The 20843-nt window shown below is 37.5% G+C and overlaps 3 protein-coding genes across 3 annotated transcripts; 2 read left to right on the top strand and 1 right to left on the bottom strand.

Moving 5' to 3' along the window:
- Window positions 1-8261: 8261 nt before the first annotated feature.
- On the bottom strand, window positions 8262-12477 carry LOC112022305 (mannan endo-1,4-beta-mannosidase 7). The gene is made up of 5 exons (XM_024054870.2): window positions 12154-12477; window positions 10309-10503; window positions 9748-9870; window positions 8882-9078; window positions 8262-8792 (listed from the first exon to the last, which is right to left on the bottom strand). The coding sequence occupies exons 1-5, from the start codon at window positions 12475-12477 to the stop codon at window positions 8447-8449; spliced, it is 1185 nt and encodes a 394-aa protein (XP_023910638.1). The 3' UTR covers window positions 8262-8446.
- A 2961-nt stretch (window positions 12478-15438) lies between these two features.
- Window positions 15439-15954, top strand: LOC112022295 (uncharacterized). The gene has a single exon (XM_024054862.2). The coding sequence runs from the start codon at window positions 15439-15441 to the stop codon at window positions 15952-15954; it is 516 nt and encodes a 171-aa protein (XP_023910630.2).
- Window positions 15955-16331: 377 nt separating this feature from the next.
- Window positions 16332-16781, top strand: LOC112022294 (uncharacterized). The gene has a single exon (XM_024054861.2). It carries the CDS (start codon window positions 16332-16334, stop codon window positions 16779-16781), a length of 450 nt encoding a protein of 149 aa, XP_023910629.1.
- Window positions 16782-20843: the final 4062 nt, after the last annotated feature.

Here is a 20843-nt window from a genome sequence, read left to right as displayed (position 1 = left end):
TTGCGCATGTACCTTTCTAACACGATAGTTTACTATCTATGGGGAATTCCAATTTCAAGTGAATAAGTGATGGATTTTTTTTGTGGTGTTCAGTGTGTGTTGTTTTAGGCCCTTCAAAGAATTGAATTTTTGTATAGTTGTAGTTTTGAAATTGAAAGTGTATCTCACAATTTTAGAGTTGTGTTTTTGTTGTACAAATCTTTTTTTTTCCTTTGGTGTCTAGATTTGCTACCATCTCTAGCCTAGTGTGTAGCTTTGTATATGTGCAATTTTTTATTTTCTCTTTTCGGTGTTTTATATTGTTTTGAACTGATTGTATATGATTCTTGATAGATAAATCAACTAATTCATCAAAAGAATGAATTAAAGGTTTAAGGTATCTAATTCAGCTTAGCATTTGGTTGCTAAGAAAGGTAGTTGGGTTGCTATAATTTAATAAGTAACGTGGACAGTAATACTCTCTCTCTCTCTCTCTCTCTCTCTCTCTCTCTCTTCTCTCTCTCTCTCTCTCTCTCTCTCTCTCTCTCTGTATGTTTAATAACCCAATTTAATATCAATAATACCTCTACTATTGACCATATGCAAATGCTCAATCGACCTTAAAATGTTTAAGTTGGTTAATAGGTTTTTTTAATTCTCTTTTCTTTTCTTTTTTTCATTGTAGCACAACTCAAATAATAAAATGCAATTTTTTTTTCATTGTTTTATCTAATTTTATCCTCCATGTGATAACTCCCAAAAAAAANAAAAATAATTAGGTCATGTAACAAATACTCTTAGGGCATTGTTAACAAAACAATTTAAGGAAATTTTGATACTACTTGTAGAGACTGGATTTGAGCACTCCTGCTTTTGGGTGAGTGAATCAGACCCAACTAGCCCAATATAATAAATTTGTAGAGAGTGGCCAAAAAACTAGACTAGTGTATGACAACAGTCAATATGATGTTCATAACAATCAAATAGGATGAACTGAATATCTAAGAAAGTTTGTCCTCGGCACAATCCGAGAAACTTTGTCGTAATATTATGAATGAGAATGGTTACATGAATTCTTCGGATTGTTCCTCCCCCCTCTAGATCCGTTTTACCTATTATATATCCTCTTTAAACGATCTTTGCCTTCCACTGTTGATCATCCAAGCCTATACCTGACTACCCGTCCCATCACCACCTTACCAAATCTCCTGTGAGTTGCAGCAACCAAGACAGCACTGTTCAAAGGTCATTTCCTCACTAATGTCCAGGACGTTAGTTTGGGCATTTAATGTGGAAGTGACAGTTTCTCCTTGAATTGCTCTCTCACCATGCTTCCATGGATTACCCATCACTTCTCTTTTTCTTGGCGCTTAGGAGGTCACCTTTGGCGGCGTGCTGCTCTTCCTTTCTATGATCTCGCAACCGAGGACAAGATTGTCCTCGGCGATGTTTCTTGCAACTGGACTTTCTTTGATCATCCTCGGACGTTTTCCATCCTCGGTATGGGCCTTGGGCTTAAATAAAAGTGGGCTGGGATCGCCAAATTCTCAGCCCCACAATAGGCCTTCAAAATCTTGCTGTCCGCTCTTCGGACGGGGAGGGATTTTGATGTCCTCGGCCCTTGTCATGGCTTGTCCAGTCTAGTCCTACGTTAGCGCTAGAGTCTTTTCACCGTCCAATGCACGTTTCTGGCGTTTCGGTATACGGTGCGAACCCTTATAAATACTGGCGGCTCTATACTCCTCACGTCAATGTGTTATGGTAATCTAACGGTGGGGATTTTTTGCCTTTATGGGCAGGAAACCCCGCATAGTGTTTTTAATTGAGGGTATAAAACCCATTTGACTGATTTGTCTCTTTACTTTGCCTTCAAGAGTTCTTGCGCACACACCTTGAATCCAGTCAAGTCTCCAACCCAACTCGCGTCTTTTTGCAACATAAAAGCCTGTCCTGGAGCTTTTCCTCATTTTTGTAAGTTTTCTTCTTACCTTATCTTGGTTTTCCCTTTCTGATTTCTTTTCCCTTATTCCCTCTTTCTTTCGCTTTCCCTAGTCTTTCAGCCGTTCATTAGGATGGTAGGTTTAAGAAGTGGTTGATTGAGGAGGCGATGGAGAGATTCATCGCCGATTATAGGATACACAATAATGTGGGTTTGAGGTATTGTGAATAAGGGGATTGGTACAACAGAGGGAGGTGGGCGAAGTAGTGATCCCATAATCGCCTTCCTTGAAGGTGGTATGAGAATCCCTATGGGGCCAGTGTGAGGACTACCTTAGAACTTCCAATTAGCCCCTACCCAGTGCGCCACTAACGTGTTTAGATCTTGGGTTGCATGGATGCCTTAAACGAGAAGATGGGGTCGTGGTTACCCATCACGACGTAAATGGTGCTACAACCTCTAACACTTAAAGGTAAGTCCTACACATGAAGACGAGGACGATAAGGTTTGGCTTATTCAGTGCCTCCTGAGTCCAGTAGAGGGTTAAATAAGACTGTCTCATAGTGTCCAGGAGTGGCATGACGACCTTCATTGTCCAACAGAGGAGGGGACATCGGGTGGGGCATAGAGTAGAAAAACTTGATCTTTGTTTTATTGTAGTTTGCATTTTTGGTGCTAATATGAATGTGCTTTCTTTTTTACAGATCCACACATTTTCGGACGACACTTTCATTTGTCAACAAGGAAACTTGAAAACTGTACTATGGGTAGAGATCTTTGTGAACGAAGTTGACAATCAAGTTAGGGCTGCTCACAAGATCCTCGAGTACGATCCGATCCAGAAGTCGTTCTCGGCTCCGAAGTACGAGATTAGAGCCAAGATCCTCGTTTCACAAAATCACCTAGTGGAGTATGGGTTTTTACTCCCTGAAGGTCTTCTATCCCAGAGGGCATCCCATTGTCAGGCCCTTCTTCATCCCATCAGGTTACAGAGGACAAGGGAGAAAGTGTAGTGAGAAGAAGAAGTTGCTGATTGGGTCCGTCTGAGGACGAATTTGGCGCTTTCGACCAAGTAAATCCGTCTAAGGGCCTCTTTGTGACCTAGGCGACCCCAATTTAACCGAAGTGGATATCTTGTCAGAAGGATTTCTTCTCAGGCCGAGATGGGTTTCAAAAGAAGACTCAAACTAGCCAGCTCGATCTGATTGAAGGCCAGCCGGGAAGGACGCGCCAGGAAGCAACAATCCAAGCTTCCTTCTCCTCTACCCAAGCCTCAGCCTGTGCAGACTAGGTCATCCTCCGTTCAGCGGACCCTGACTTCTCAACTTGAGCCCGCCGATCCAAAGAGGAAGAGCCATCCAAAGCAAGATCCAATGGACGGGGAGATCTCGCTCTTCCTAGGAGGAGGATGAAACTCGACGACCCTCAAAGTAGTTGAGAATTAGGCACTAGGGCCAGGAAAAGGAGGTCGTCTGGAAATTCGAGCCCCAAGCCTGGCTGCCTGCCCCCATGCTTCATAGGAGCCCTTGAGATAATGCCTCCCTTAGGGACTTCCGAGGGCGAAGGCACTTATGTGCCGATGCCTTAGAGAGGTCCCTACTACCCCACCAACATGCCAAGCTGGAGACTTGAGGAGGCAAGAGGTTGTCCTTAGTCTCAAGAGGTACCTGGGTATGGTAAGGACCTCTGACACACTTGTGCCTTCGTTGAATTTTGTTCTTTAGTTATGCGAAAGTATCCCACCCCCCTCCCCTTGAGGTTTCATCTTTTAACTCTCTAAAGTTCCTTAACCGCCAAATTGACCCTTAAGACTAACTTACGTTAGCTCTTATGGATGAAAAATTCAGGTGACCACATTAATAAGACACACCAACTGATTCACTCTACTGGATACATAATGGTCACGTGATTTTTATGCCTATAAGAGTTAACAAAAGTTAGTCTCAATGGTCAATTTGATGGATAGAAAACTCAAGGGGTTATAACTTTATTAGCTATAGAAAAAAATATTGTACTCAGTTTACAAAACTTCAACTTTTACGGAATCAATTTATAAGCTATACTTTAAGCAAATCCATAGACTTTCTAGTTCCTTTTTCTTCAATATTTTGGAAATCTATCAATTGGATTTCATTTGGAAATCAAGGTACCCTTTTCAATTTTTCTCTTTAAAGAACATGACCATCAGATTGCTCTGGGAAAAGAAAGGAAAGAAATGCAATTACCCACACTATCACAATGGTCTTTCATAAAATTATGATAATATTAGTATACGCAAATTCGAAATACGTGAGCACAAGGAGAAGTAAAAGCCAAAGAAAAAGCAATGGACATCTTCCTGGATTCAAATGCTTCTAACTCTAATTCATTTATCAAAAAAGATTTTTTATCATCCCTTCAAATTCGTTCTTGATTTAATATTCAACAAATTACAGACAAGACAAACCTAACTTGTAAGGGTTTTAAGACCTGTTACACAAAAAGCGTCTTTTGATACTCCAAGGAACTACACTATTTTTTATTTTTATAATCTATTGATTCTATTCAATTATTTTCAAATTTTCATTATTCCAAAATTTACTAAAAGGAGAAAAGGGTGGGAAAAAATGGAATAGATAAAATCATAAAATCTTTTCAAAATATTTGTTTTGTTCTCTTGTTTAGGAGTTTGAGAAAAAATATCATTCCCATGGTAGAAAGTTTAAGTAAGCATGAATAGAATGATTAGGAATAAACTCAACCTTTTTTCATCAAAAACCCAATTTTTCATTATCCAAAATCTATATATATAATAATAGGTGAAGCAGAGAGAAACTCAAATAGAATTCCAAATTAGAGTTTCAATTTTGTACCATGTGCCATTCCAATTGTTCAATTAGAATTTGAAATTGGAGTCCAATTTTAATATACACGTGTACAAAGAAAATAATCATAAGAATATAATATGATTTGGAGTTGTTTTCCAGAGAACCATTACTTTGATTTATTGTTTTTATTTATTTTTACGTAGGTTCATTGTTCTCTTGGTTCAAACTTCAAAGTGCCCAGGGAACTATAACAAGAAGCTGAATATGGAAAGTGGCCATGGGAATTCAAAATAAATTTCAAAAAATTAATTAAAAATAAAAAATGAAAGAATATTGCAAGAGATGCACCACTTGGAAAAATTGAATTCCAATTAAAATTCATTGGACTTGGTAATGAGATTAGAATCCAATTAACTCATTTGACCCCAAAAAAAAAAAAAAAAAAACATGTGGCGCAAAATTGAGAATTCAATTCAAATCTAATTGAATTTTCTCTCAGCTTCACCTATTATTATTATTATTATTATTATTATTATTATGTTTTCCATAAATAAAGCTAAAAAAAATGTTATCCATGAATTTCTTAATAAATATATAATTAAGTGTACACTATTAGTCTCGTCAAATATTCCATTAACGTTTTCCTTTTTTGGTTACAAAAACCTTTATTATTATTCGGTTGAACTTCCTTACACTTAAAAAAAAAAGGGCTTGTTATTAGTGTTTGTTTGGTTGTGGATGAAAAAAAAAAAGAGAGAATAGAAAATGTTAAAGAGGTACTTCTGGGCGCTTGGCATGATGGTCACACCATAAGTACAAAGATCTTGTGGGGTGGGGGGCAAGGGCCAAATTTAATTTTTCAAGAGGGAGCGTTATACACATATATACACTTAGGGGTGTGCGCGGTTAGGTCAGTATGGTATTTTCCCAAATTTATTACCGAACCGATAAGGATCCATTTCCCCATACCTAGTACTGATGCATACTGCCAAGGGTCAGTTTTTCAACCTACAACGGTGCAGTTTTTTGCGGTCGATTAATTAGTTTTATAGGTTTGTAAATAAAAAAAAAAAAAATTGTTAGTCATTACTCAATCACAATTAGGTCCAACAATAACAATAACATAATAATTTTTTTGACCAAAATAAATGCTTTACAATGAATAAATCTTATCATAAATATTATTTATATTTTATATTTTCAATACCTAAAGTTAAATTAGTATTAGTGCTTTTGCAGGGGAAAAAAAGTCAACACTAGTGCAAGCCAACTATAAACCATGTAAACCACAAAAGCTAATAGGAACTTAGATATTTTCGTCAACTTCAATAAAATATACCTAGTAAACATAGTACTCAAAATCACAAGACAGTATTATGTAGACAAAAAAAATACATAGAGATAACTGCACAGTCAAAGAGTGAGAGATCTGTACCACTTAGAGCTATGCAAATAGCAAGGGCAAGAGACAGATTTGCACAAAATTGGGGTAGATTTGAGCACATGACTAAAGGCCTAGGCAAAAAAAATAGATGTGGTTGTAGCATAATTTCGGTGGTGTAAGGAGGATTTCTTTCTAGTAATTTACTAAGAATGTTGTTTTCCCCTTATTTCTATCTCTATATATGAATCGGTTGGTACAATTCGTGAGTTGGCTTTGAAAATCAACTTCGATTGTGTCACTGCACTAGCGTCGAAAGGGTCACCAGGTTCTGTTTGTTGGCATCAGTTCCTTTGGTTGGCCCAAAGTTCGGTGCGCTTTAGTTGGTGAGGTTTGGTCACTACTTATCTTTATATATACTTAAATTAGGATAGAGTAAAATTTTTATCTTGGATATTAAAAAAAAAAAAAAATGAGAAAGAGATTGAAAAGTGGAGGACAAGAGAGATTTTAGTTTTTTCTTATGTGTTTGATTGGGGTAGAAAAGTGAAGAAATGAAAAACTTTTTTATTTAATTAAAAAAAAAAAGATGAAAAATGTAATTTGTATAAATTTGCTCTCATGCTTCTTAAAAGACAATAATCAAAGAAAAAAAAACTCGAAACAATCAAACAAATAAGTACTTGAAAATGACAAAATTCAAAGAAAGAAAGAAAAACAAAACAAAACAAAACTCATTTGAACATTGCCCAAGGCAATTTTGGTCCAACACACTCGAAAATTTTGTTTAGTCTTTCTCTTCACTTTTCTCTTTGATTTAAGGAGAATATATTTTGGTAGGCTTAGAAGAAAACACTCGCCCCACCAAATTTTTCCCTAAAAATCACCCCAATGACACCCAAAGGAATATTGTTCTCTCCACTTTCTCTCCTCCCACCCCAAAAATCACCCCCAACAGGACTTTGTTCAAAAAGGTAGATATGCCCCTCAATGTGCACAATTAATTCCACTTAATATCTCCCTATGATGATGGGTGCAGACTACTACCAAACGGAATCTGAAATTGCATGATAGGGAATAATGAGAAGTGATTAATGTTTCACTTCATAACTGTCTCAACAAAAAAAAAAAAGTTTCATAACTGAATGCTGTCTTAGAAGTTCATAATGAAATGCCTTGGTCTATTAACTAATTTCTAATGTCTACTATCTTGAAGGAATTGCATAATTGATAAGAATGCGAGGATTGGAAGAGATGTGGTCATCGCAAATGGTGATGTAAGAATGGCTTTCCGCACTCTTTAAATTTTGAATTGCTTTGCACTTCAAGCTTATCCAAGTTATTGAAGAATGGCATATTACTATTCATTTACACTCTGCTTAAGGAAATTTTTTTGACTTCTCAGGGTGTTGAGGAAGTAGAAAGGCCAAACGAAGGATTTTACATTCATTCAGGGATTGTGGTAATACTGAAGAATGCAACAATTAAAGATGGAACGGTTATTTAGATCTTTCACACTTGCAAAGACTTCATGTCCAGATTAAGCCAGTGTTGCAAGCATTAGCCAGCTAGTTTTTGGTTTTAAATTGCATGCAATAATAAACGCTAGCAGGAATGCCACTATATATGTAAATCACTAGTTCCTTAGATATCTGTAGGAAGGTCTCCTAGTTCCTGAATAAAAAGAATTGTTGCTTGATTCAATTTAGTTCAAACTGCAATCTTAGTCTCTGTACATTAGTCACACTTTCAATTTTGCCTATATAATTTTAGTCTGCACATTTGTTATAATTTCAAATTTATCTTTATACATTTAATTGTATTTAGTTCATCCTTCAACTTTCAATATGAGATCCCTCAAAATTAAATGTGTTAATTTCATCCTTTAATTTACAAAATGAAGTCAATGTCACCCATCAATTTTCAAAATTATGTTTCCCTCATTTTTTTTTTTTCAAAATTATGCCAATTTTATTCTTATAAGTGGATTTTATTAAAAATAAAATCGGCTTGATTTTTTGAAAATTAAATGACATAATTAAAAGTTGAGAGATGAAATTGACACAATTAAATGAATAGGGAAGAATTTGAAATTACCCCATTGTTGAAGGACTAAAAGTATGTCTTCTATTTATTTTTACTGGAAGCCCATGACTCCACGAAAAGCTAAAAATATTAGACACTTAACAGATAATTCACCTCTTAAAAGTCATACATTTCCAGTACATAACTTATAATGCTGGTAATCTGTAACTACTCTTATAATTGTTGCTCAATTTTCATTCTTATTGTCCTTGCTTTCTTCCACTTCTCAATGTTTCTCAGCCTAGCACACAACTATCAAATCTTACTAAGCTTTTGAGACTCTTGAGCAATCAAAATAGTTGTTGAGGAATTCTCACTGATGATTACTTCATACCCATCTCGGGTAGCGTCCATTCCTGCAGCTAGAAGTTGCCAGAACAAGCCGCCAACGGCTGCACCTCCACAACTAGCAGATAAATAGATTGTTGAGTAAATTGTTTTGAAAAGCTGGTCCCTTTGTGCAATACCAGATGACTTCAAAGATTTTCCAAACTCAGTAAAGAGAACTGGCTTGTGAATGATATTCTGTGCATCTTGAATATGATCATTAACCCAACTGGTCAAAAATGAGAGTTGGCTTTCATCACTTGAGCCAGGCAACCTGCTCATCAAACAAAAAAAACCTCTTTAAGGAAATGGTTGCTAGTTAATTGTTAGTTTTAACTTTTAAGCAGAAACTTGGATCCATACCATTGATCAGGGTATGCGTGAACTGTGGCAAAGTCAATGCTAGGGATTTGATTATTTGTGATGAAGTCTGTCCCTACTTGTATCTTATTAGGATTCGATCGTTGCTTTGATGCTCCATAAAACCCTTCCAGACCAACTTCTAGCAAGTGTTTTCCATCTATGGATTTCAGGTAGGGTGCCATCTCTGTAATCCAAGCCTGTCAGAGAAATGCATTATAGTAAAACGTTAAAACCACACACACACACACAGATATATATTTATATATATATATATATATGTATGTATGCTTTCTTTTGCCCATTGCAATTTGATATCTTTTTCTTGTTTGACTCTATTGGCTAGTGTGTGACTGGTATTATATGCATGACATAATAATAGCCATGTTTCACATTTCCTTATGCTTAAGGCATTAGTGAAGACTAAAGAGGTCAGCTTAGCAGGCCTTTGTGCCATGACAAATGCCTTCCATTCAAAATGATAAGTCATGGTTCAAGTCCAAGACCAAAAAAAAAAAAAAAAAAAAAAAAAAAAACTTATTTACTAATCACTTATTCACTTCTGTTGGACCCTACAAAAATTGGAGTTAATTATATTGGATATAACCTTTATTTTTTTAAAAATGCATTGATGAAACTAATTGTTTCTTAGTTGATGCTAATGCAAGTACAAAGTCTTAGTCACTGTTTCTTCTTTTCTGATTCTAAAAGTTATACTATCAACCTGTCCAAATTCTAGTGAAAAAAAAATGTACAATATAGAAATCTTGTGCATAAATGGAAAAGAAAAATGTTCCCTTAAAAAAAAAAAGAAGAAGTACTCCTTAGATTTTAAGTAGCAAAAATGCAAAAGAGTCTGGTGTGCTAACCTGAATGGTCTTTCCTGATATATCCGAAGGGCACCTTGGCTCATTGATAAGCTCCCAGGCCATTATGGTTGGATCATCTTTGTAAGCAATTCCAGTCAGGCTATTACGTCTTGTAAGAACAGTCTGTTACACAAAACAATAAAATAGTTAAATTACATAGAACAAGGAAAATACTAGTTTTACCTATGTCATAAAATGTGTAAAGCCGCCTTTCCCAAAATAAAATTACCAAATTCTTGAATTTACAAAGAAGCAATTTTCAGGGCAACTTCTATTTCCTTTGGTCCAAAGTAGTTAAAAGTGGTCTACCACAATTTGCCAAACTACTAGCAAATTAATGCAAACTCTTATGAAATTACCAAAAAAACGATAGAGGAAATAATACAGCTAATGCTTCACGATTCATCATTCATATACCACTAATTTCAACTTCCTATTTATGGTTGACCCAACCATCCAATTACTTAGCCAAAAAAAAAAAAAAAAAATCGAAGAGCAAGTTTATAATATGACATTTAATATACAGCTAGCTCAAAAGAGAGAGTTTGTAGTGTAATCTACCTTGATATTATTCTTGTAGTATCCCTTCACAACAGAATTGGTGAAGAAATCATCATCAGATGTTACAGATTGGCCCTGACCCCTTGCCCAGTCCACATACTGTTTCTTTCCTCCAAAGTCCGCATAGTTATTAACCAAACTCAACACTAACTTAATCCCATATTTTTTAGCTTCAGATATGACAAAATCCAACCCCTACAAAACAAGAAAAAGAAATGTCTAAAAAAAACATTAAAGGGATAATTACATGTAACTGTCCTAAACTATACCCTCAGTTGCACTTATCACATTAAACTTTCAAAATGTAACTTGTATTTCACTTTATACTCTACCATCAATGGGGCCGTTAACTTGAATAGGAAGAAAAAAAAAATGTCACCTACAACTCAGTGACAACTACATACATGGCATCACATGAAAAGATGAAATTGCCCATTTTCAATCCCTTGAAACAAATGTTACTTAGCATCACAAGGATTAAATTTGTTAAACAGTTTTCATTTTAGGAATTGAAGAGGGGTAAATTAGTCTTTTCATGTGATACCACGTATTTAGAGATCATTTAAGTCACATGTGACATGTTTTTTGTCCAAGTTAATCATCCAATTGATGATATGGTACAAAGTGAAACACGAGTTATAGTTTAGGTGGTAATTATGCATTTTGAAAGTTTAGGGGCGGTAACTGGTAAGTGTAAAATGTGGGGTGTAATTTTCAATAATAAAAAAAGTTCAAAAGAAAATAATAATAATTTTTCTTATTAATACACTACACCAGAATAAATCTATTGCATTAAGTACTAATACAAAAAATTAGTATAATAGTATTAAATGCCAACGGGGGGCTTGGCTAAGTGGGTAAGGCTCGAACACTTCGTGCAACACACCTAGGTTCGAGTCCCGCTACCCACATGTTTTTGTTGGTGGGTAAACTTAGGAGTGAGGTGTACTCACAAATGTGAGGTGACTCCCACACAGTGATACAGAAGGGCCCCCGAGATCGGGCTACCTCAACCGAGGCCATTGGCTCCCTGCTCGGGGGTATAATATGACCATAAAGACCTCTTTTTTTTTTTATTCTAAAAAAAAAAAGTATAATAGTATTAAATACAATATTGCATCTACAAATAAAAAATTGTTGCAATTGTAACTTAAAAATGGTAAGTTGTTACATCAACAATAATTAGTTACAATAACTTCTAATTTTCAATTACAATATATATTTTAATACCTTATTGCATTGGAAAAATTTGTTGAAATAACTTAAAATGAAGAAATCGTTGCAAAAATTTGATACAAAATTTTGCAGTCTACTGCCAAAAAAAAAAGAAAAAAAAGAAAAGACAACGAAGTTATCATTGTAATAACTTTATATAAACTATTTTATAATTTATTGTAATGACAAACATGAAGTTAGAACGAAGATATCATTCAATAACCTGATATCAATTATTTTACTATCTATTACAATGAAAAACATAAAATAATTATTTATTACAACGAATATATTGTAGCAATAATTTGATTCGAATTCTTTTTGTCAATTATTTGCAATTTATTGTAAATTTGTAATAAAATTCATAAAGTAATAGTATATTGTTACAAGATATTTCAAGTTGTATATTATAGCATCGAAGTTGTCATTAAAATATTTGAAATTTATTGTAACAAAATTTTTTATTGCACAAATCTATTATCTCATATTTTATTGCAACACGTCGCATCAACTATTACAATAAACTCTGATATTATTGTAAAAAAAAAAAATTCATTGTAAACATTTTTCTTATAGTGATAATTAGTTTTTGGATTAAATGAACCAAAAGAAAAATAAAAACTAATTAACCTGGAACATTTGCTCATTGTAGGAGCCGGGAGAGGACTGTAGGGGTCTAACTCCTCCATCACTAAACGCCCAAGTTCTTGCAATTGTAAGGCCATTCTCTTTAGCATCTTGGAAGGCAGTTGAAACTTTGTCTCTCTGAGATGGGTCAAAGGCCACGTACACCATCCAGTAGGCATTAAACCCATTTGCATGATAGGGTCTCCCATTCAACATAAGCTGCATTCCTTTGGTTGTTACAAACCCATCATTTGGGTCTGCATGTGGCAAAATCCCATAGTTTTGAATCAAAAGAAGAACAAAGAAAGCTACACTCAATTGCTTCATCTTCTTTGTCCCTTCCTCTTCTTCTTCCACTCTATAAGGATTTCATGGTCGTGTTCATGAAAGTATTTATAGATGGATTTGCTAAAAATGTACACATGGTTGGGCCCTTCAATTTGCAAAATAAATTTCACTTAGGTATGTTTGGTAAACTATAATAGGTACTTAATGTAATAGTTATTCCTATGGTTTAACAATTCAATAGTTTGGTTATATTTTTATTACAATAAATAGTCATTCCTTATGAATAATTATTCTTTAAAATAAGGAATAACTATTCATCTCTAAAAGGGTTGTAATAACTTTTCCTTAGTAAATGTATTAATTTCTAAAATTAATATAATTCCTATGAAAATAAAAAATCATAAAAAATTAACTATTCTCTCTTTCAAATTCAAAAAATATTATTTTTTAGGAAATATAATTATATGAGTAAGATATTTTCTAAAATATATCTTAAGTTTAATTTAAAATGCTTTTATTCCATTGTGTTCAGGATTTTATTATTGTGTTGTCACCAAATAAATAGTAATAAGTATTACATTACAACATCTTGTATTCCTTGTAATACTTATTCCTATGCCTATGTAATTATCGTTACAGTTTACCAAACGTGCCCTTAATATATCTCTAAAATTCGGATTCATCATTATGTGTAATTTTGGACATATTAACATGATGTACAAAGCCTAAGATAAGATTCTACCATGTATTATTGCTGGAGCTACCATGGCTTGACATGGGGTTAAATTTTGTATTTATTGATAATGATTTAGACAATTGATTCCAATTGGCATAGTTTGATTTGTCCATCTCAACCTTATTGCTTACTATATGGTTTCTATGTATTATTAACAAATGTTATCCATAAATTCCTTAAAAAAATATCATTAAATGTACATTATTAGTCTCATCAAATATTCCATTTATTTTTCTTTTTTGGATAATTTTTTTTTCTATTTTTGGTTAAACTTTCTTACAATAGGAATAGTAATCTTTATTACTGGAAATAAAATGTGTTGTAATGGAATAACTAAACATATTTATTAGCTTGGTTGTGAGTTATAACATTTGAGAGAGATAAGTTATTTTTGATGATTTTTTATTTCCATAATTGTTACATGGATATGGAAAGTTTTTTTATTTGGAAGTATATTAGAACATGTTTGGTAAACTGTAATGGACAAATGTTATCCATAAATTCCTAATAAAATATCATTAAATGTACACTATTAATTAGTCTCATTAAATAATCCATTAATTTATTTTGGCTAAAAAAAAACTTTTTTATTTTCTGTAATAAATATTACAATTCCTGTTGTAATCCACATTTAGTGTACCAAATGGGTCTTTAAGGCACGTTTGGTAAACTGTAATGATAATCACAAAAGAATATGAATAGATATTACAAGGAATACAGAATGCTGTAATGTAATGCAGCTAATGCTTATTATTATTCATTTGTTTGGTGACAACACAATAATAGAACCCTGAAGACAATAGAATGAAAGCATTTTAAATTAAAATTAAGATATTATGGGGTCATAAAGCCCAAAAATATGTGTCCACCTTCTATACTGGGCCTGAAGCCCATGATGAGGCCCATAGTCGCATGTAAGGAAGGCAATGGAAATCATGGCAGCCTAAGAAACTATGCCGAGGACAATTCTGTCCTTGGCTAACATGGCCAAGGACAATATAAAGAGACTTACCAACAAAAATAACCTTCCAAAGTACCCCAGGGAAGAATATAAGTATAACAAACAAGCACTATGGAGCATGGTAGCAGAGCAACTCTAGGAAGAGTCACAGCCTCCACATTAAATGCTCCACAACTAATACTTTGGCTGCATTAAATGTGGAAGTGATACCTGAGTAGTGGTTTTTTAGACTTACAGCTACTACCTAAGAGCTTTGGAAGGAAGGTTAATGTGACAAAGATCAACAATAGTAGATTTGACATGCATGTGTATAGTGGAGATGAGGGAGGAAAGTAGTATATAAGGAGGAAGGAGCTCTGGAAAAAAGGGGGATCGGAATTTTAATGAAAGAAACGTTGTAGCAACCTGAGTTAGTTTTGTAACCATTGTCACATCAATCAAGAAATAATAAATAGAAACCCCTCGGACTAGTGCCGAGGACTGAATTACTGGCTTAAATTCATACTTGTTTTACTTATTCATTCCTTAAATCATCTTCAGTTGTTGTTACACTCTTTAAAACCCAATTCTTCTACCCACTCTCTATAAATTTATTGTATTGGACTTGTTGGGCTTGAGTACATTTACCCCTAGGGCTAAGTGCTCAAATCCGGCCCCCACAATTGGCGCCATCTGTGGGAAAGAATTTGTGCATTCGTGAGTGCAACAGTTAGACATGGTAGGCTCAGGTCCACACCAGGTTAACCCACGCCAAGTAGGCCCCCAACGGATAGAGCCCATAGGATCCCAGCTGCAGGGTAATCTTCCTGGCCTTAAACATGAACAAAATCATGAGAATGAAAGAAATCGAGAGGGGAGTGTGCATACCACCCAGACGAACAGAAGCTACTCCCAAGTGGGTAGTCTCGTGTCCCAGAGATTAAACAATAATCAAGCCATGCAGCAGGAGATAAATGATTTAAAAAGGAGACTGCGCCATGCACAACGTAGGTGATCTCCTCCTAGTTCTGACATATCCTTTAATGATGAGGGGGATAGCAGTTACAGGCAAAGATAAAGCACTCCCCCGAGCGAGACCTTCTCTTATGAAAACGAACACCACCATAGACGAAAACACAAGGGCCCGTCTTGCAGGGGCCTGGGTAATGATGCCATGAGCAAGACTCTGGATCAGATCTCTAAGTCACCCTTCACACACAAGATAGAAGGGGCTAGGTTACCTCGGCGTTTCCATCAGCCTACATTCACCATTTATAATGGTCGAACGGACCCCGTGGAGCATGTGAGCCAGTTTAATCAAAGAATGGCTGTCCAATCCAAGAACGAAGTTTTAATGTGCAAGGTTTTCCCATCCAACCTAGGACCTGTGATGATAAGATGGTTCAACGGCTTGAAAACGAACTCCATAGATTCCTATAAGCAGCTCACCCAAGCATTTGGCTCTTGCTTCATTACGAATAGCAGGATCCCACAGCCTCTGAGTTCATTATTTTCATTATCCATGCATGAGGGAGAAACTCTAAAGGTATACTTGGACAGATATTGGGAAATGTATAATAAGATGGACGGCAACTTTGATGACATCGCCATCAGCACTTTCAAAAGCCGTCTCCCAACCGAGCACGACTTGAGAAAATCCTTGACTGGCAAGCCTGTCATTAGTGTACGTCAGCTTATGGACCAGATTGACAAATACAAAAGAGTGGAAGAAGACCAGCTGCAAGGGAAAGGGAAGGAGAAGGTTATCCCTCAAAAGAATAGGGATTTTAGGTTGGACCGATACAGTAAAGACCGTCCGAGGAGAGATTTCACGGGGTAATTTGGATCAGCCAAAGCGCGGATAGTCAACACCATATTTAGAGAACCAATACATCAGGTTTTGGAGAAAATAAAGAATGAGCCATTCTTCAAGTGGCCTAACAAGATGGCTGAAGACTCAATGAAACATAATCGAACCTGTATTGTCAGTACCACCAGGACCATAAACACACAACAGAGGACTGTAGGAACCTTTGGAGCCACATAGATCAGTTGGTCTGAGAAGGAAAACTAAGGAACCTTTTACATCCTTACAGTGACCACCAAGGCCAAGCAAACCAAGAGTCCCGAAGAGATACGTCCTTAAGACCACCTATAGGAACAATCAACGTAATCTTTGCCGTTCCGGGGAGGACGGGTTCATGTCATTCCAGGGTGATGTTTGTAGCTCGGCTGCCCACCAATGACTTTAGCCTAGAGCTGAAAAAATCCAAAATATATCCTCATCTGGTCTTGAATTTCTCCGAGGACGACAAAATTGGAACTAGCCAACCCCACGACGACGCGCTAGTAATTACTCTTCGGATTGGGGGCTATGATGTGAAAAGGGTAATGGTAGATGACGGTAGTGGGACCGAGATCATGTACCCCGATCTCTATAAGGGGCTGAAGCTGGGACCAAAAGATTTGATGCCCTACAGTTCCCCCTTGATGAGCTTTGATGGGAAGATTGTCATGCCAAAGGGCCAAATTAGACTACCTGTGCAAACTGGCCCTAAGATAGTGGAGGTCGACTTCATTGTGGTGGATACTTACTCTCCTTACACTGCCATCGTGGCCAGACCTTGGCTTCACACATTAAAAGTCGTTGCCTCCACCCTGCATTAAAAGCTAAAGTTCCCTTCCGAGGGCCGAGTCCTAGAAATTCGAGGTTGCCAGGCTATGGTAAGAGAGTGCCTGGTGGCTGCTATCTCACATCGGCCAAGAGCAGAGTCCTCAACCCTTGTTGAAGAAAACTCATAGCAATCAAAGAACCCAACGTCGCCTATCAATGCACTGGCCGAGGAGGCAAAATGCAAGGGTTTAGACAAAGTGACCATTGGCGAGGACTCGGAGAGGTTCTTTCAGGTGGGATCTCAACTGGCACCTTGGGAAAAAGAAGGATTGATATCGTTCCTCAGAAAAAACGTCAACGTGTTCGCATGGGACACTTACGATGCCCCAGGAATTGATCTGAGTTTCATATGTTACCACTAAAATGTAAATCCGTTAGCCACTCCCAAAAAACAACCACCTCGGCGCCCATCCAAGGAGCATGCCGATGCTGTCAGGGTTGAGGTGAGAAAGCTCAAATAATAGGGGTTATCAAGGAGGTGTTCTACCTTGAGTAGTTGGCTAACACCGTGGTTGTAAAGAAGAAGAGTGGGAAGTGGTGAGTTTATGTAGACTTTACAGACTTAAAAAATGCATGTCCAAATGACTTGTTCCCCATGCCTCAAATAGACTAGCTAGTAGACACAACTGTAGGCCATCCTCAGATGAGCTTTCTAGATGCCTTTCAAGGCTATCATCAAATAACGCTAGCCATGGGTGATCAAGAGAAAACTACATTCGCGACTCTTATTAGAAATTACCACTACAAAATGATGTTCTTTGGTTTGAAGAATGTGGGGTCTACCTACCAAAGGATGATGACTAAAATGTTCGAGTCACAGCTGGGCAAGACTATAAAGGTCTACATAGATGACATGGTGGTAAAAAGTAAAGTAGCGTTCGAGCACGTGGGAGACCTCAGAGTTATTTTTGACATTTTAAGAAAACACAAACTGCGTCTCAATGCCTCTAAATGCTCATTTGGTGTCGAGTCTGGCAAATTTTTGGGTTATATGGTGACTTATAGGGGAATTGAGGTGAGCCCAGATCAGATCAAAGCAATTCACAATCTGCAACCTCCTCAGAATCCCAAAGAAGTCCAAAAACTCATGGAATGATCACAGCCTTGAATCGGTTTATTTCCAAATCTGCAGACAGGTGCCAACCATTTTACCTCCTGGTGAACAAATGGAAAGGATTTGAGTGGTTTGAGGACTGCGTTTTAGCCTTCCAATAACTTTAGGAATATCTATCCCGGCCACCATCATGTCCAGCCTTAAGGCTGACAAGGTTTTGTTCGCCTACATCGCGGTACCCCTCCATGCTATAAGCTTGGTGTTAATACAAGTTGATGGAGGCATCCAACGGCCAGTCTATTATGTGAGTAAATCATCACACGAGGTCGAGGTGTATTATTTACCACTGAAGAAGGCGATTTTGGCAATAGTGCATGCCACACGAAAGCTCCCTCATTACTTCCAAGCGCACACAATTGTTGTTCTAACTTAGCTTCCACTTAAGTCCGTACTCCGAAGTGCCGATTACACGGGAAGAATTGCCATGTGGAGCACAATTCTAGGAGCTTTCAATATCAAATATATGCCTCGGACCTCTGTCAAAAGCCAGGTCCTCGCTGATTTGATAGCCGAATTCGCCGAACCCCTGATAGAAATGGTAACAGAGGAGTAGAACATGGATAGAAAATTGGTTGGCACAATCTTTACACAAGGCCCCCCACACTGGAAAGTGTATGTTGATGGCGCAGCAAACCAAAGGGGGGCCAGGGTGAGGCTGGTCCTAATATCTCCTTAAAAGATTACCATAGAGAAATCATTGAGACTAGGGTTCTCGGCCACAAACAATGAAGCCGAATACAAAGCTTTACTACAAGGAATGGCCATGGTGCAGAAAATGTGCAGAAAGGCAATAGAAGTATTCCCAGACTTGAGATTTGTCGTAGGCCAAGTGAAAGGGGAGTTAGATGCCAGAGATGTGAGAATGCAGGAGTACCTGAGTCAGGCCAAGCGCTTGCAATCAGATTTTGAATTCTTCGACTTGTCACATGTCTCTAGGAGTGGAAACATGCATGTAGATTCATTGGCCACTCTTGCCACCTCCTCGACCCAGGGTTTACCTCGGACCATCCTTGTTGAGGACTTGTGCAGGGTAGGTGGAATCAAGATTAACATGGTCCAGATCCATCAGGTCAGGGTGGGTCCGAGCTGGATGGACCCTATAGTGAGTTTCCTTAAGGATGATACACTACTTGAAGAGAAATCAGAAGCAGAGAAAATACTAAGAAAAGCTACTCATTTCTGGCTGTCTGAGGATCACAAGTTGTACAAGCGCTCCTATTCTAGGCCGTATTTGCTATGCATACACCCTGAAGCATCAGAATTACTGCTCGAGGAATTGCATGAAGGAATTTGTGAGAGCCAGACGGGAGGAAGATCTCTGTCTCACAGAGCCATCACTCAAGAATACTGGTGGCTGGGAATGCGGAAGGAAGCCCAAGAGTATGTCAAGAAATGTGACCAGTGCCAAAGGTTTGCTCCGAACATCCACCAACCAGGAGGGGTCCTCAATCCTATCTCTAGTCCATGGCCGTTTGCTCAGTGGGGCTTAGATATCGTAGGCCCTTTTCCTAAAGCAGCAAGAAATGAGAGATACCTTCTGGTCGACACAGACTATTTCACCAAATAGGTCGAAGCTGAGCCCCTAGCTAACATTACGGACATGGATGCTAAGAAGTTCATCTGGAAGAACATTGTTACTCAATTTGGGGTCCCTCATACCCTCATCTTGGACAACGGTCTTCAATTTGACAATAAGGCCTTTAGGGGATACTGCTGCGACCTGGGAATTACAAACAGGTATTTCACTCCAGCCTAACTCCAGGGAAATAGACAGGCTGAAGCGGTCAAGAAAGTCATAATTAATGGACTGAAAAAGAGATTGGATGATGCGAAGGGCAGATGGGTGGAAGAACTGCCACACGTCCTGTGGACATATTGGACTACACCACGTCGATCAATAGGAGAAACCCCATTTTTCATGACTTATGGGGCCAAAGTTGTCATCCCTGTAGAAACTTGCTTCCTAATGCTGAGGACGAGCACTTTTACTCTGAGCAACAACGACGAACTGCTAAGAGAGGGTTTAGATTTAATCGAAGAGAGAAGAAAGAAGGCAATGATCCAGTTAGCCTACTACCACTAAAAACTCAAACATGGGTATGATGCCAATGTAAAGCTACAGCCACTAGTGGCAGGGGAATTAGTGCTGAGAAAAGTTTTGGGTAGTGCTAAGAATCCAGCCTGGGGAAAGTTGGGGCCCTACTGGGAAGGACCATATCGCATCATTTCAGTGGTAGGAATAGGGGCATATTATTTGGAAGACTTAGATGAAAAAGCTATACTCCACCCATGGAATGCAAATAACCTAAGAAGGTATTATTATTAATGAAAGCAATTTTGTTTGCACTCTGACTTATTGTAATTTCGTGTCCCATGATTCAGCAATTATTTAAGTGTTAGACAGAACCAAGGTTTTGCATGGATCCTCGGACCACAAGCCTTGGAGAAACTAATAACTTCCAGCAACTATCTAAGTGTTAGATAGAACCAAAGTCTTGCATGGATCCTCAGACCACAAGCCCTGGGGAAACTAATAACTCCTAGCAATTATCTAAGTGTTAGACAGAACAAAGGTCTTGCATAGATCCTCGGACCATAAGCCTTGGGAAACAAATAACTCCCATCAATTAACTAAATGTTAGACAGAACCAAGGTCTTGCATGGATCCTTGGGTCACAAGCCTTGGGGAAACTAATAACTCCCAATAATTATCTAAGTGTTAGACAAAACCAAGGTCTTGCATGGATCCTCGGACCACAAGCCTTGGGGAAACTAATAACTTCCAGCAATTATCTAAGTGTTAGACAGAGCCAAGGTCTTGCATGGATCCTCGGACCACAAGCCTTGGGGAAACTAATAACTTCCAGCAATTATCTAAGTGTTAGACAGAGCCAAGGTCTTGCATGGATCCTCGGACCACAAGCCTTGGGGAAACTAATAA

The sequence above is a fragment of the Quercus suber genome, unplaced genomic scaffold (genome assembly GCF_002906115.3).
Source record: "Quercus suber isolate HL8 unplaced genomic scaffold, Cork oak 2.0 scaffold_738, whole genome shotgun sequence".
Classification (NCBI taxonomy): Eukaryota; Viridiplantae; Streptophyta; class Magnoliopsida; order Fagales; family Fagaceae; genus Quercus; species Quercus suber.
Note: the sequence above shows the minus strand (reverse complement) of the source record. Positions and strands in the feature narration are given on the sequence as shown.

Bases quoted from the DNA above. Each gene is read 5' to 3' on its own strand.
- LOC112022305 (XM_024054870.2), bottom strand. From the start codon at position 12,477: ATGAAGCAATTGAGTGTAGCTTTCTTTGTTCTTCTTTTGATTCAAAAC. The intron at 9,079-9,747 runs GTTAGCACACCA...TTTCTCTGACAG, and splicing joins TATCAGGAAAGACCATTCAG to GCTTGGATTACAGAGATGGC. The intron at 8,793-8,881 runs GTATGGATCCAA...TTTGATGAGCAG, and splicing joins CACGCATACCCTGATCAATG to GTTGCCTGGCTCAAGTGATG.
- LOC112022295 (XM_024054862.2), top strand. From the start codon at position 15,439: ATGGCTGTCCAATCCAAGAACGAAGTTTTAATGTGCAAGGTTTTCCCA.
- LOC112022294 (XM_024054861.2), top strand. From the start codon at position 16,332: ATGTTTGTAGCTCGGCTGCCCACCAATGACTTTAGCCTAGAGCTGAAA.